The 13148-nt window shown below is 43.8% G+C and overlaps 1 protein-coding gene across 5 annotated transcripts in view; it reads left to right on the top strand.

The window, feature by feature from the left end:
• The window catches only part of RIC1 (RIC1 homolog, RAB6A GEF complex partner 1), a 147031-nt gene that overhangs the window by 125701 nt on the left and 8182 nt on the right, over nt 1–13148 (top strand). For 4 of the 5 annotated variants that reach the window (XR_003964260.1, XM_030293888.1, XM_030293886.1 and 1 more), the window contains exons 17-22: nt 664–802; nt 7252–7380; nt 7846–8574; nt 10832–10990; nt 11079–11215; nt 12834–13120. Coding sequence is in view for 4 of the 5 variants with exons in the window: in XM_030293888.1 (XP_030149748.1) it covers nt 664–802; nt 7252–7380; nt 7846–8574; nt 10832–10990; nt 11079–11215; nt 12834–13120 (1580 nt within the window). In the remaining variant the exon portion in view is untranslated. The remainder of the gene's footprint in view (nt 1–663; nt 803–7251; nt 7381–7845; nt 8575–10831; nt 10991–11078; nt 11216–12833; nt 13121–13148) is intronic. The other variant, XM_030293887.1, reaches the window with a different exon arrangement.

Below are 13148 nucleotides of genomic sequence, written 5' to 3'. Positions count from 1 at the left end.
AAACAAGTGGTTACCAGCGATCCTAAAGTTCTAGACACTTGGGGAAATTTAACACTGGCTTCAAGCCTTAGGAAGAGTGTCCTTTGCCAACTCACATAATTTCCCCCGAGCTAGATGGCTGTAGACTGTAGCGGGAAATGCTGTGCGTCCCTGTTGCTGTTGTGTGTTGCCTGTATTCTTCTTGGTATATGGTTGGCTTGCAGCACTTAGACCCCACCTCTTGAGTTTTATTTTAATTTGTGATGTGTATTTGTTTCTTTTTTAAAATAGTCGTGAAGTGTGTATTTGCTGAAATAGCATAGTGATTGAGGAATACTGTAAAGATAAGAATTAAGAAATTTTACTAGCCTCAGATAGAACCCGTATCCTTTCTCAACTAACTAAGCTATTCCTATTTTTGTTTCCTAGTTTCCTTTCCTAATTTTCCGAGGTCTTTTTCTCCTTCTTTCCTTTCTTTCTCCCTCATTTCCGTATGTGTTTTTTGTATATGTCAACCTCACCAGTCTACTGCTTAAAGGATATTTGGGGAGGAGGGAATGAGAAGGAGAAGGCATTTGGATCATCCATAAGCATGAAATCTACTACTGTTAACAGTGGACAAGAAAGGAAAACAAAAAACTCGTTAGCCTTCACGTTGAGGTGTATTTTTCTCTTTTTTTGCAGTCCCACCACTACAGCTGGTATTCAGGTTCTTCAAGAAGTCTCCATGTCGCGCTACATTCCTCACCCTTTCCTTGTGGTGTCTGTCACTCTGACATCAGTGAGCACAGAGAATGGGATCACCCTGAAAATGCCACAGCAGGTACCGTTCCCTTATCAGAGCTTTCTAGAGTTTCATCTCGGTTTATAGCATTTCAAGGTGATACCAGCAACTATTTATTTGTTTAGCAAATAAATATTAAGTGTCTAACATGTCCTTCTATGGAGATACTGGGTTATAGTGGCAAACTAAACAAACTGGGCTTTTGTTCAGACAATCCAGAAGTAATTGTGTACATAATTAATTACAGTTGTGATACACATACCAGAAAGTAGTATAGGTCACCCTAAGAGTATATAACAAAAACATGGAATAGTCTAGATAGAGATTTCTGTACCATTTAAATTGAAACCCAAAGGGTGAGTGGTAGTTATCTAAGAGTAGGAATTTCAGGTCAGTGAGAAGAGTAGTACAGAGGCCCACAGGTAGGAGAGAAGATTACACATTCAGGGAATTGGAAGAACTTCAGAGTGAGTGGACTTTATCTTAAAGTCTGGCTTTATTAGGAAGTCTATAAAGTATCTTAAGCTGGATATTATTAGATCTAAGCTTTGTAATGTTCAGTCTAACCGTAAGAAGGAGAATGAACCAGAGTGGGACAAAACTGGGTATAGGGAGAGGAGCTGAGAGGCCCTTATAACGATCTAAGTGGAGGGTGCTAGTGACCCAAACTTGCCAGTGAAAAAGATGGAAAGAAGTGGAATGAACATAAAATACAAACACTGCATGATTAGTCAACTGTAAGGAAAGAGAAAACATAGTGCCTTAGTTTGTGATTAAACCAACATCTTAAACTTCCTATTCCAAGTTTCCTTCTTTTTAAAAACTTTTTTAATGTTTATTTATTTTTGAGAGAGAGAGAGAGAGAGAGAGAGAGAGAGAGAGGGAGAATGAGAAAGTGCAAGCCAGGGGAGGGGCAGAGAAAGGGAGACACAGAAGCAGAAGCAGACTCCAGGCTCGGAGCTGTCAGCACAAAGCCCGACGCAGGGCCTGAACTCACAAACTGCGAGATCATGACCTGAGCCGAAGTTGGACCCTTAACCAACTGAGCCACCCTGGTGCCCCCAAGGTTCCTTCTGTTACACAAGTGGTTTCCAAAGTTCATGTCAATGTGGAACTCATTTTCAAAGGAAAACTCTATGTAGATTTATTTGTCATCTCTGTCTTCTTAGTCTGTCTTTTATTTCCCATTAAGGCACTTCCATTCATCTTCTTTAAAATCTAGATCCCATTTCCTCTGCAAACTATATTTCATGATAGCCAGAGAATCATAGTAATAAGGAAAAGTTCTATTTTACAGAAGAATTGAAGCTGAAAGATGTGAAAGGAAGGTAAGAATTATACAATCACCATTTTGTAGCCCCTGTGGAAATAACTGATTTAGACAGTGATCAGGTGAAAGGTTGATGGGGTATTTCACAATGAGGAGATGAGGTGGCCATATCTAAGTCTTATTAATCCACGTTAGCATGACTACAAGTGGGAGAACCAGGTGTAGTATGATTCCCCGGGGTGATGCAACATTACTTCACATGAAGAATTCTACCTGAATTCTGAGCTAAGCTTCTAGAGTCAAGTTCCATTCATAGGAAATACAGGAATAGAGGTTTAGTTTATCACCACAAGGAAGCAGAATGTAGAACATTCTATAGGAATGTGGGAGAACAAAGTTAAGGGGAGACTCTTCTAAAGAATTCTTTACAACTGTAACAATCAAATGTAGTGCTAAGTTCATTTGTATCCTGATTCGAACTGGCTATAAAAAGACACTATTGGGGCACCTGGGTGCCTAAGTTAAGGGTTCAACTTTGGCTCAGGTCATGATCTCATAGTTCATGGGTTCAAGCCCCGCGTCAGACTCTGTGCTGACAGCTCAGAGCATGGAGCCTGCTTTGGATTCTGTGTCTTCCTCTCTCTGCTCCTCCCCTGCTTGCTTGCACGCATGCTTTCTCTCACGCTTGTGCGCGCTCTCTCTCTTTCTCTCTCTCTCTCTCAAAAATAAACATTAAAAAATTTGTTTTAAAAAGACACTATAAAGCAATTAGAGATACTTGATATCCACTCAGGTGACATTAAGGAATACCTGTAGATTTTATTAGATGTGGTGCTGGCATTATGATTATCTAGACAAATATCCAAGTACTTTGGAGATGCATAGTATAGGGGTAAAACAGCATATCTTCCTTTAAAATACTTTGGCATAATAAATGAAAAAAAAAGGATGGATGGAGCAAATGTGGCAAATCTTGAATAACTGAATTTGGGTGATGGGAATCTTGGGGTTCATTGTACTATTCTCTATACTTTTGATCACATTTGAAGTTTTCATATGAAGGAAGATAAAGGGACTCCTCGTAGTTCCCAGATACAGTATGCAGTCAGTGGCGCCAGCAATACTGGGTACCACATTTAAGAAGACGTTTCCAACAGACACATGAAAAGACGCTCAACATCGGGGCGCCTGGGTGGCGCAGTCGGTTAAGCGTCCGACTTCAGCCAGGTCACGATCTCGCGGTCCGGGAGTTCGAGCCCCGCGTCAGGCTCTGGGCTGATGGCTCCGAGCCTGGAGCCTGTTTCCGATTCTGTGTCTCCCTCTCTCTCTGCCCCTCCCCCGTTCATGCTCTGTCTCTCTCTGTCCCAAAAATAAATAAAAACGTTGAAAAAAAAAATTAAAAAAAAAAAAAAAGACGCTCAACATCATTCATCATCAGGAAATTACAGAACCACAGTGAGCTATCACCTCCCGCCTGTCAGAAGGGCTAAAACAAAAAACACAAGAAACAATGTGTGTTGACAAAGATGTAGAGAAAAGGGGACCTTCATGTGCTGTTGTTGGGAATGCAAACTGGTGCAGCCACTGTTAAAGACAGTACAGAGGTTCCTTAAAAAGTTAAAAATAGAACTACCCTATGGTCCAGTAATCACACTACTGGGTATTTACCCAAAAAAATACAAAAACACTAAGAGGAATATGTGTACCCCCATATTTATTATAGCATTATTTATAATAGCCAAACTGTGGAAGTATCCACTGATAGATGAATGGTAAAGAAGATGCGATATATACTATGGAATATTACTCAGCCATAAATGAAATCTTACCATTTGCAAAAACATGGATGGATCTAGAGAATATAATACTAAGTGAAATAAGTCAGGGAAAGACAAAAACCATTTGATTTCACTCATATGTGGAATTTAAGAAACAAAACAAATGAGCCAAGGAAAAAGAAACCAAGAAACACTCTTTTAAAAAAAAATTTTTTTTTTTTAAATGTTTATTCATTTTTGAGAGACAGAGAAAGGCAGAGCATGAGCAGGGAAGGGGCAGAGGCAGGGAGACACAGAATCTGAAGCAGGCTCCAGGCTCGGAGCTGTCAGCACAGAGCCCGACGCAGGGCCTGAACTCACAAACTGCGAGATCATGACCTGAGCCGAAGTTGGACGCTCGACCGACTGAGCCACCTAGGCACCCCCCAAGAAGCAGACCCTTAACTGTAGAGAACAAACCTGATGGTCACCAGAAGGGAGATAGGTGGGGGATGGGTGAAATACACAACAGGGATTAAGGAGTGCACTTGTGATGAACACCTGGTGATGTATGGAAATGTTGAATTCGCTATACTGTACACCTGAAACTAATATAACACTATGTTAATTGGAATTTAAAAAGTTAACAAAGAGGGCCTTTCACAAAGGGAAGAGATCTAATGTGGTAAAGAGCAGATTAAGAAGTTGAAATGTAGTAGGAAATAGACTGATTACTCCTTGCACAGAGGGAAGACCAAGATTGCTACAGCAGGGCATGTCTTGATTCAATATTAAAGATTAAAGAAACCCCAACAACGAAAACTGTTTAAAAACAGTGAGATGGCCTCCCTTATGAGAGGGGCTCCTTGTCTCTGAAGCTCCTAAGAAGAATCATCTGCCGGAGAGTTTTTAGGGTAAGGGATGGTATATTTGATTCTTTCAAATTTGGCATTTGGGAGATACATGTAGTCCCTGCTTTTATGTTAAGTTTCTGAAAAGCTTATTAAAATTGCTTGAAAGTGCTGTTGCGGTCATCTGTTCTTACATATTGTAGTATAGAAAATGTTGAATGCATGGACGCGAATGAAGTTAAGAGAAATGGTTGCATTTGTTTAGTGAGGTAATGTAAACTGTAGTGAAATTTGCCCATTTTAACACTCCACAATGGTCATTGTGAACATTAGTCATGTTGTGGTGAATTGCAGTAGGTCCTCCTAAGAAGTGTTACGGAGTTTCTGTGCCAGTCCCTGGGCCCACTGTTCTGATTCTTGGGACTGCGTCTTCATTTTTCTTTGTCCTCTGCAGTCAAGCTCTTACAGTTGCCACGCGTCTTTTAATTTCCATTTTTCCTTCTCCTACCTCCATGCTATATGTTGTTTCTCATGTGTTATGGAAAGCTAATCCAGTTTTTAGTTTTCATGTCTTTCTGTGCTAAATTGAGAACCACAACTTCTTTCCGAGTAAAGTTCTCAGTCTTTGTAGCACTTGTTTGGAGATACTGTCTTTTTATTTTTTTAACTTCTACTTTTCTGTAAATTAACAGCATTTCTTTTCTTTTAAATGTTTTATTTTTATTTTTGAGAGAGCAGGGGAGGGGCAGGGAGAGAGAGGGAGACAGAATCTGAAGCAGGCTCCAGGCTCTGAGCTGTCAGCGGAGCCCGATGTGGGGCCGGAACCCATGAATAGTGTAGCAAGATCATGACCTGAGCCGAAGTCGGATGCTTAATTGGCTGAACCAGTTGAATTATGCGTCCCAATAACAGTTCTTATTACATTTATTTTCTACCTGGACACAGTCTGAAGAAAAAGTGAATGACAAAACCCATGAATCTCCTGGACCGTCTTGCCATTTCTTATACACAGTCCCTGTAGTGTCGGAAAGCCAGTACAAAAGAGCGTTTGGAGTAACTGCTTTGCAATAGCATACGTAGGGTGTCTGTGCTGTTTTTCTGACTGGACCCTAAATAATAACGACAGCTTAAATTCATCCTGTTGGCAGGCCTCAAGCTGGGATGCAGTCCCACCCGTTCCTTCCTAAAATTCTTCCCTTCTCTGCTGTGTGTCACGCTGTGCTCCTCTGTCCCTTCTGGCCACCGGCTGCTTTCCAGTCCTGCATCCTTCGCTTGAGGAAGCTCGTCCGCTTCCTTCACTTCACCAGCTCACTGTGGTTCTGGCGTGCTGCTCTGAACTCCGTTCCTCTCTGACCGCACTTTTACTTGCAAGTCTTCAGGTTCTTTCACGTTTATTTAACGAGCGATGAAATTAAACCGTTCAATTTTCCCTTCCTTATTACCTTCTCCTTGTAACTTGTCAGTGGTACCTGGCACCTCCCCTAGGTGTGACAGCCTGAAATCCTCTTTGATTCAGTTCTCTCTTTTCCTGCCTTTCATATCTGTGGTGTCTGTGAGTTTTTGTTTTGTTTTTTTTTGACCGGGGGGGGGGGGGGGAGGTTTGGTAAATCAAAATACTAAAATGCTCTTCGTCTTTACAAGTGAAAACATCTTGATATCTGAGATTTCGCTGTAAAACAATGCTTTTCAACCTTCAGCCAGGTGAGAGGGTTTTTAATGGGGAGTCCTACTTTAGGATTCGATTGAAATGTTCCATAATGAAAAGGCAGACTGTTTCATTCACTCCTGAAGTTAACACCCATGATGTCTGCCAGTACCTCAGAATTTTTTTACGTTTATTTTGAACGAGGGAATATGAGCAGGGGAGGGGCAGAGAGGGAGGGAGAGAGCGAGAATCCCAAGCAGGCTCTGCACTGTCAGCACGGAGCCTGACATAGGGCTTGAACCCACAAACTGTGAGATCATGACCTGAGTCGAAATCAAGAGTCATATGCTTCACCGACTGAGCCGCCCAGGTGCCCCTGGATAATGGATAACTCAGAATTTTTAATAACTCTCTTACTTAAGAATCATAAGTAGTGGCTTATTTTCCGCCTTCTTTTTTAAACCTGGCTTTCCAAGCCCTCCTTGAAGGTCTCTTTTATGTTTTTCCCATAATATTCCTAATCTAGTCAGATTGTTCTCATTTTCCCAAAAGAAATGTTCTGTCTCGGTGTCATTCACGTGATGTTCTTCATCTGGAGAACCAGCCCCTTCCCTTTCTCCCGGGTGTCCTCCTCACCCTTCAAGCCCGTTTCCCCCTGTAAGCCTTCTGTGGCTGTGCCAGCGAGGTCACTGAAAGGTCTCTCACATTTATGAGCTTGTGAAATTCTCCTCATTTTATCAGGATAATTCAGCTCTGCCCTCAGTTTTACATTCATTTTGTACTGTTCCTGAATTGCAGTGTGGTCAGTTATACCCTGGCCCGAGAGCAGCCTGTTCTCCACATTGCCCAGCAGAACTGCTCTGCACGGTGCACACTCCGTAAGCACTGTTGGTGGTTTCACCTGTAAACCGTATAGATTGGGGGGGTGGGGGATGCTGCAGACCTACGGATTAGCATGGCTTCAGTTTTTCTTTCAGGCTCGCGATGCAGAGAGCATTATGCTAAATCTCGCAGGACAGCTCATCATGATGCAGAGGGACAGATCGGGGCCTCAGATCCGGGAGAAGGACAGTCACCCTAACCAAAGGAAGCTTGTGAGTAAAATGAAAGTCATTTAGAACATTAAGGATGAAGGGATAAAATAAGAGGAGAGTATAGTCTTGTGACTTGGAAACTGGAAGACGTGTAATACCAGCCTTTAACTTTCTAGGTAGAAGACTGTTTGTGAAGGGTAAATAAGAACGTTTTGCAACAGTTATATGTTCCATGCTCCCAATGGTAATGCTTAGGCATTATTATTTGCTAATTCTAATGGGAAAGTAGGATAAATTGATGAAGTTTGTGGGGTCTTTGGGTTTTGTCTTGTTTTTAGATTTAAATACACATACTTTGAAAGAAAGGAAGGTACCTTCATTAACTCTAATTCTAGATAGAGTCCCCTAATTTTCCCAAAAGAAGTTGTGCTGTCATTTTGAAAGACTTCAGAAACTGGCACCTAGGAACTTCAGAATGTGCAGATTTAGTAGGAAGACAATTGATTCTGGTCTTTGCTTTTGCAGCTGCCATTCTGTCCTCCCGTTGTACTGGCCCAGTCCGTTGAAAATGTCTGGACCACGTGCCGAGCAAATAAACAAAAGCGTCACCTTCTGGAGGCCCTGTGGCTGAGCTGTGGAGGTGCAGGGATGAAAGTTTGGCTCCCTCTCTTCCCCAGGGATCACCGCAAGCCCCATTCCTTCTTGTCCCAGCGGATCATGCTGCCTTTCCACATCAATATTTACCCCCTGGCTGTTCTGTTTGAAGACGCGTTAGTCCTTGGTGCTGTCAATGACACTTTGCTCTATGATTCTTTGTACACGCGGAACAGTGCTCGGGAACAGCTGGAGGTGCTCTTCCCTTACTGTGTCGTGGAGAGGACCTCCCAGATCTACCTCCACCACATTCTGCGTCAGCTGCTGGTCAGGAACCTTGGGGAGCAGGCCTTGCTCTTGGCCCAGTCCTGCGCTGCATTACCTTACTTCCCTCACGTGCTGGAGCTCATGCTCCACGAAGTGCTGGAGGAAGAAGCTACCTCACGGGAACCCATTCCCGACCCTCTGCTTCCCACTGTGGCAAAATTCATCACCGAGTTCCCCCTCTTCCTGCAGACGGTTGTTCATTGTGCCAGGAAGACTGAATATGCCCTGTGGAATTACCTTTTTGCAGCCGTTGGAAACCCCAAGGACTTGTTTGAGGAATGCTTGATGGCTCAGGACTTGGACACAGCTGCCTCTTACCTTATTATCTTACAGGTAACACTTCTCTTCTCATAAAGGTACAAGACTTAATGAGCTTAAACTCAGGAGAGAGAAAAAAGAAATATCCTGTGTCGACACTGTTTGCGTTAAAGGGACTGACACAGTCTGGTTCTCTGTTCATTTTATATCTTCTTTTTGAAGAACTTAATCTTCTCAAATGAGGTCAGAAAACTTTTTTGAATTTTTTTTTAATGTTTTTATTTTATTTTTGAGAGCGGCGCGAGCAGAGGAGGGGCAGAGAGAGAGGGAGACGTGGAATCTGAAGCAGGCTCCAGGCTCCGAGCTGTTGGCACAGAGCCTGATGCAGGGCTCGAACTCGCAGACTGTGAGGTCATGACCTGAGCCGAAGTCAGACGCTCACCCGACTGAGCCACCCAGGCGCCCCAGAAAACTTTTTTGAATATCATGAAGTAATGCTTCAAGGATTTTTTTTTAAGTTTCTTTATTTTGAGAGAGTGCAGGCAGAAGTGGGGCAGAGAGAGAGGGAGAGAGAGAATCCCGAGCTGGACCTGTGCTGCCAGCACAGAGCCCCACTCGGAGCTTGAACCCACAAATTGTGAAATCACGACCTGAGCTGAAACCAAGAGCCGGATGCTTAACCAACTGAGCCACCCAGGTGCCCCTGCAAGATTTTTTAAAAATCCTGTTTGTCCATAAGTAGGCCTGAAACCGATTGAGTTTATGGTACTATTTTGAATAATATTGTGTATTATTATATAGACAATGTAGTAGTATATACTACATATATATAGTATGATACATACAACAACATCTGTTACATAGGAAACGTAACAATAAAGAGTTATCTTTAATATTAGCAGGTTTGGGGCGCCTGGGTGGCTCAGTCGGTTGGGCGGCCGACTTCGGCTCAGGTCACGATCTCGCGGTCCGTGAGTTCGAGCCCCGCGTCGGGCTCTGTGCTGACAGCTCGGAGCCTGGAGCCTGTTTCCGATTCTGTGTCTCCCTCTCTCTCTGCCCCTCCCCCGTTCATGCTCTGTCTCTCTCTGTCCCAAAAATAAATAAACGTTAAAAAAAAAAATAAAAAAAAAAAAATAATATTAGCAGGTTTGGGCTAGTATCGGCTAATTGGAGCTCTTTGAGCCTCCTGCAGGCTCATCGTGTTTCCTCACATGCGGAATTGCCGAGCGGGACTGTGGCTGCAATGTGGGTCCTGGCAGAGCACCTGTGCTGGGCTCCCCAGAGCAAGCTGAGAAGACTCGGGCCGGCCACAGTAATTACCCTCGCAGCACACGGTTCTTCTCAAATGAAGGACTTCTTTGAGACTCCTGAAAATTGGTTCCACTGTGTGTTTGACAAAAGGGCTTCGTAGTTGTTGTTCTTATCAGTGTCATACGCATTTGACAGGCTGCACTTTCATCGATCTGAGAAGCTAATCATAAACTTGTTCTAAACTCTGCCTGGAGCACATTTCTTGTGTGCTTATTTACTTCACGAGCACTGATCGGAACCAGAGGAAACAGTCCAGCGGAAGCTGGATGGCCCTTAAATTCTGTGATTCCTTGCCTAGCCTAAAAAAAGCCACAGAATGTTAAAAAGAGAAACAAAATAGATGCAGCTGTTTTTTGTTTTAGGTCACCCCTTAGACTTTCAGTGACCTCCCGAACAATGGAATTGGAAACTTTTTCTCTCCCAGTTCCAGCATTTTTGTGGGTTGTCAGATAATAATTACAGTCAGATTAGCCTTTCCCTGAAGGCCAAGGTAGACGGTGAGGTTACACCTGTGAGAGAATTACTGAGGCCCACTGTGCAGCAGAACTACAGACCGTTGCCCGGAGCCACGAGCACTTTTGTCACATCCTCCACAACCTGCCACAAGAGGTGGACCTGAGTTTTTTGGACTCAGGCAAAGCTAGATTTGTGTTGTTGCTTTTCGGCTGGTCGTTAAGTTCCTAAACCCTGTTTCCTCATCCGTAAGATAGGAATGGTGTAAGTACTTGGCGGAGTCAGTAGGAACCAGGGAAGAGAGGATGTGGGTCAGGTTTATGTGAGGTATCTGGAATATAGCGGGAGTTAGAACATCATATTTATAGTACACCAGCCGAGTGCTTGCCTCGCTTTTCCCTGCATCGTCCTTTATGTTGGTCCCTTTCTTGTTACTGTTAAACATTCCCCTACAGCATTGTGGCTGCATTCCTTCTCTGGTTCAGAAACGGTGGAGATGAAGAGTTGCTCCTACTTCCCAAACAATTTGCCGTACAAAAGGAATGCTTGTCTTTGGTTGTTTTTGTAGAATATGGAAGTTCCGGCAGTAAGTAGGCAACATGCTACCCTTCTGTTCAACACAGCCCTGGAACAAGGCAAGTGGGACCTATGTCGACACATGATTCGATTCCTTAAAGCCATTGGCTCTGGAGAATCTGAGACCCCTCCATCCACACCTACAGCTCAGGTCGGTTGCAGAATTGCACAGCTTCTCTAGACCACACACCTCCATGGCACCTTTCTCTAACTGCACTGCACATCGTGTATGATCACAGGAACCCAGTTCAAGTGGTGGATTTGAGTTCTTCAGGAATCGAAGCATCAGTTTGTCCCAGTCAGCTGAGAATGTTCCTGCTAGTAAATTCAGCTTACAGAAAACACTGAGTATGCCATCCGGCCCTTCTGGGAAAAGGTAAAAGAATCATGAGCTGTCGTTGCTGTTAGGGCATTCTGTGGCACATTGCATTTCAGGGCGTTTGTAAATTGGATCTTATGAAAACAACTGTTTGATCCAAATGCAGTTCCTTCTTCCATTTGTGAAAGGCTTGAAGACCACACAGAAGGCCTCCCTTCTTCCTTCCGCCGTATTTCACTTCATTACTTTCTGTACAGTTTCTGTTCCTTGTCCTAGAGGAGGTCCTGTGTCCCCATTCTGAATGCAGGCAACTTTCAATTACCCTGATAATAGAGGACCAGAATAAAAAGGAAGGTAATTAAATCTGCACATAGTCAGAAAGCCTTCTTACAGTCAATACTTTTACCTTTCTTTCCAACTGTACCTCATGCTGAAAAAATAAAAATTTAGTCCCAATTTACTTGACTCTTCTGTGACTCTTTTGATTGGAGAAGTCATTAAACAGTGGGAGAGCCAAGGGGAAGTGTATCCTGAAGACAGAAACCTACATCACACAGAGATGGGTTACTGTCTCCTGAGAGGTAACTGTGAACTCACACTGAACGTTATAAAATAGAATTTCCTCCTGTTTGTGAGGAGGTGCCTGTGTTCCTTCCTCTGTTGTTCCACATTCTCTGCTCTTTTCTCTTCCCTAGTCTTTGCTTTTATATTGTTTTTATGGTTACTACAGTGCCTGACACGTAGTGAGAACTGGCTGAACATTTTTTATCATGATATTTTACTACTTTTTCCTGTCACGGCCATTTATGCCACCCTTACTCCCAACATATACACACACAGTCATGGGCTATGTCCAAGTAAAATGCAACCACAGGATACTCTAAACAGTTGCCAGGTGAACAGCAGCTTCTCAGCCATACCCTGAACATAATTACTGGCTAATACATATTAAGTGCCCAGTATGTGCCTGGTTCTAAGCATCTACGTGCGTGTGTCTTTTCATCCTTACAACCTGTAAGGGTGGACACTGTTGCTAACACACGTTGTAGAGGTGAAGAAACAGAGGCCCAGACTGTAAACTTGGTTATGTTCACACAACTAACTGAGAGGTAGAGCCCAGATCTGAATCTAGAGTCTTCCAGTGCTGCCTCTCATGAAGATACCACATTACCCAGTTACCAAACCGATCATCCCACATCGGCCCATGTGAGTAGAACTGCATACAGCCAAGCTGCAAAGTTTTAAACATCGGTTGTATGTTTATGTGTCTGCTTATCTCCCGTTCCCCTGGAGAGACTTCACGGCGCCTTGCGTCTCCTCAGTCTCTTTGGTCTGATCTCCTTGCCTCTTTTCATTGGTCTCTTCGACTACAGCATTATTTGCTCTCTTTCTTTCCTTCAACCAGTCACCACCCTCCTCCTGGTTTGGCTGTGTCTGTCTCCTCTTTTTCCTATTCCATACTTCATTCTACAAGTATGTTTTAAAAGTCTGCTGTGTTCCACGTACGTTCGGCAGCTTGTATCACGTGCAGGAAAGCCGTGGTCCTTTATCCTCAGTCAGTCACTTAGATCTGGATCCCTCCCTCCCTCTCCGCATGATCGTTCCTACCGCATAGAACTACGCGGAGCCCTCCAGGGATGGTTTTTCTGCAGGTTTCTCGTCTTCCCACTTACAGATGGAGCAGAGACAGTGACTGTGCTGAGAACATGTACATTGATATGATGCTCTGGAGACACGCCCGGCGTCTCTTAGAAGAAGTTCGGCTGAAGGACCTCGGCTGCTTTGCAGCCCAGCTGGGCTTTGAACTCATCAGTTGGCTGTGCAAGGAGCGCACCCGAGCCGCGCGGGTGGACAACTTTGTGCTGGCCCTGAAGAGGCTCCACAAAGACTTCCTGTGGCCACTTCCCATCACCCCAGCCTCTTCTGTCAGCTCTCCTTTCAAGAATGGAAAATACCGAGCAGGTAACGCAAGCTCGTGTCACTTGGACAA

This window comes from Lynx canadensis, chromosome D4 (assembly GCF_007474595.2).
Source record: "Lynx canadensis isolate LIC74 chromosome D4, mLynCan4.pri.v2, whole genome shotgun sequence".
In the NCBI taxonomy this organism is placed as follows: Eukaryota; Metazoa; Chordata; class Mammalia; order Carnivora; family Felidae; genus Lynx; species Lynx canadensis.
The sequence above is the reverse complement of the archived record's forward strand: the minus strand, read 5'-3'. Positions and strand labels throughout refer to the sequence as shown.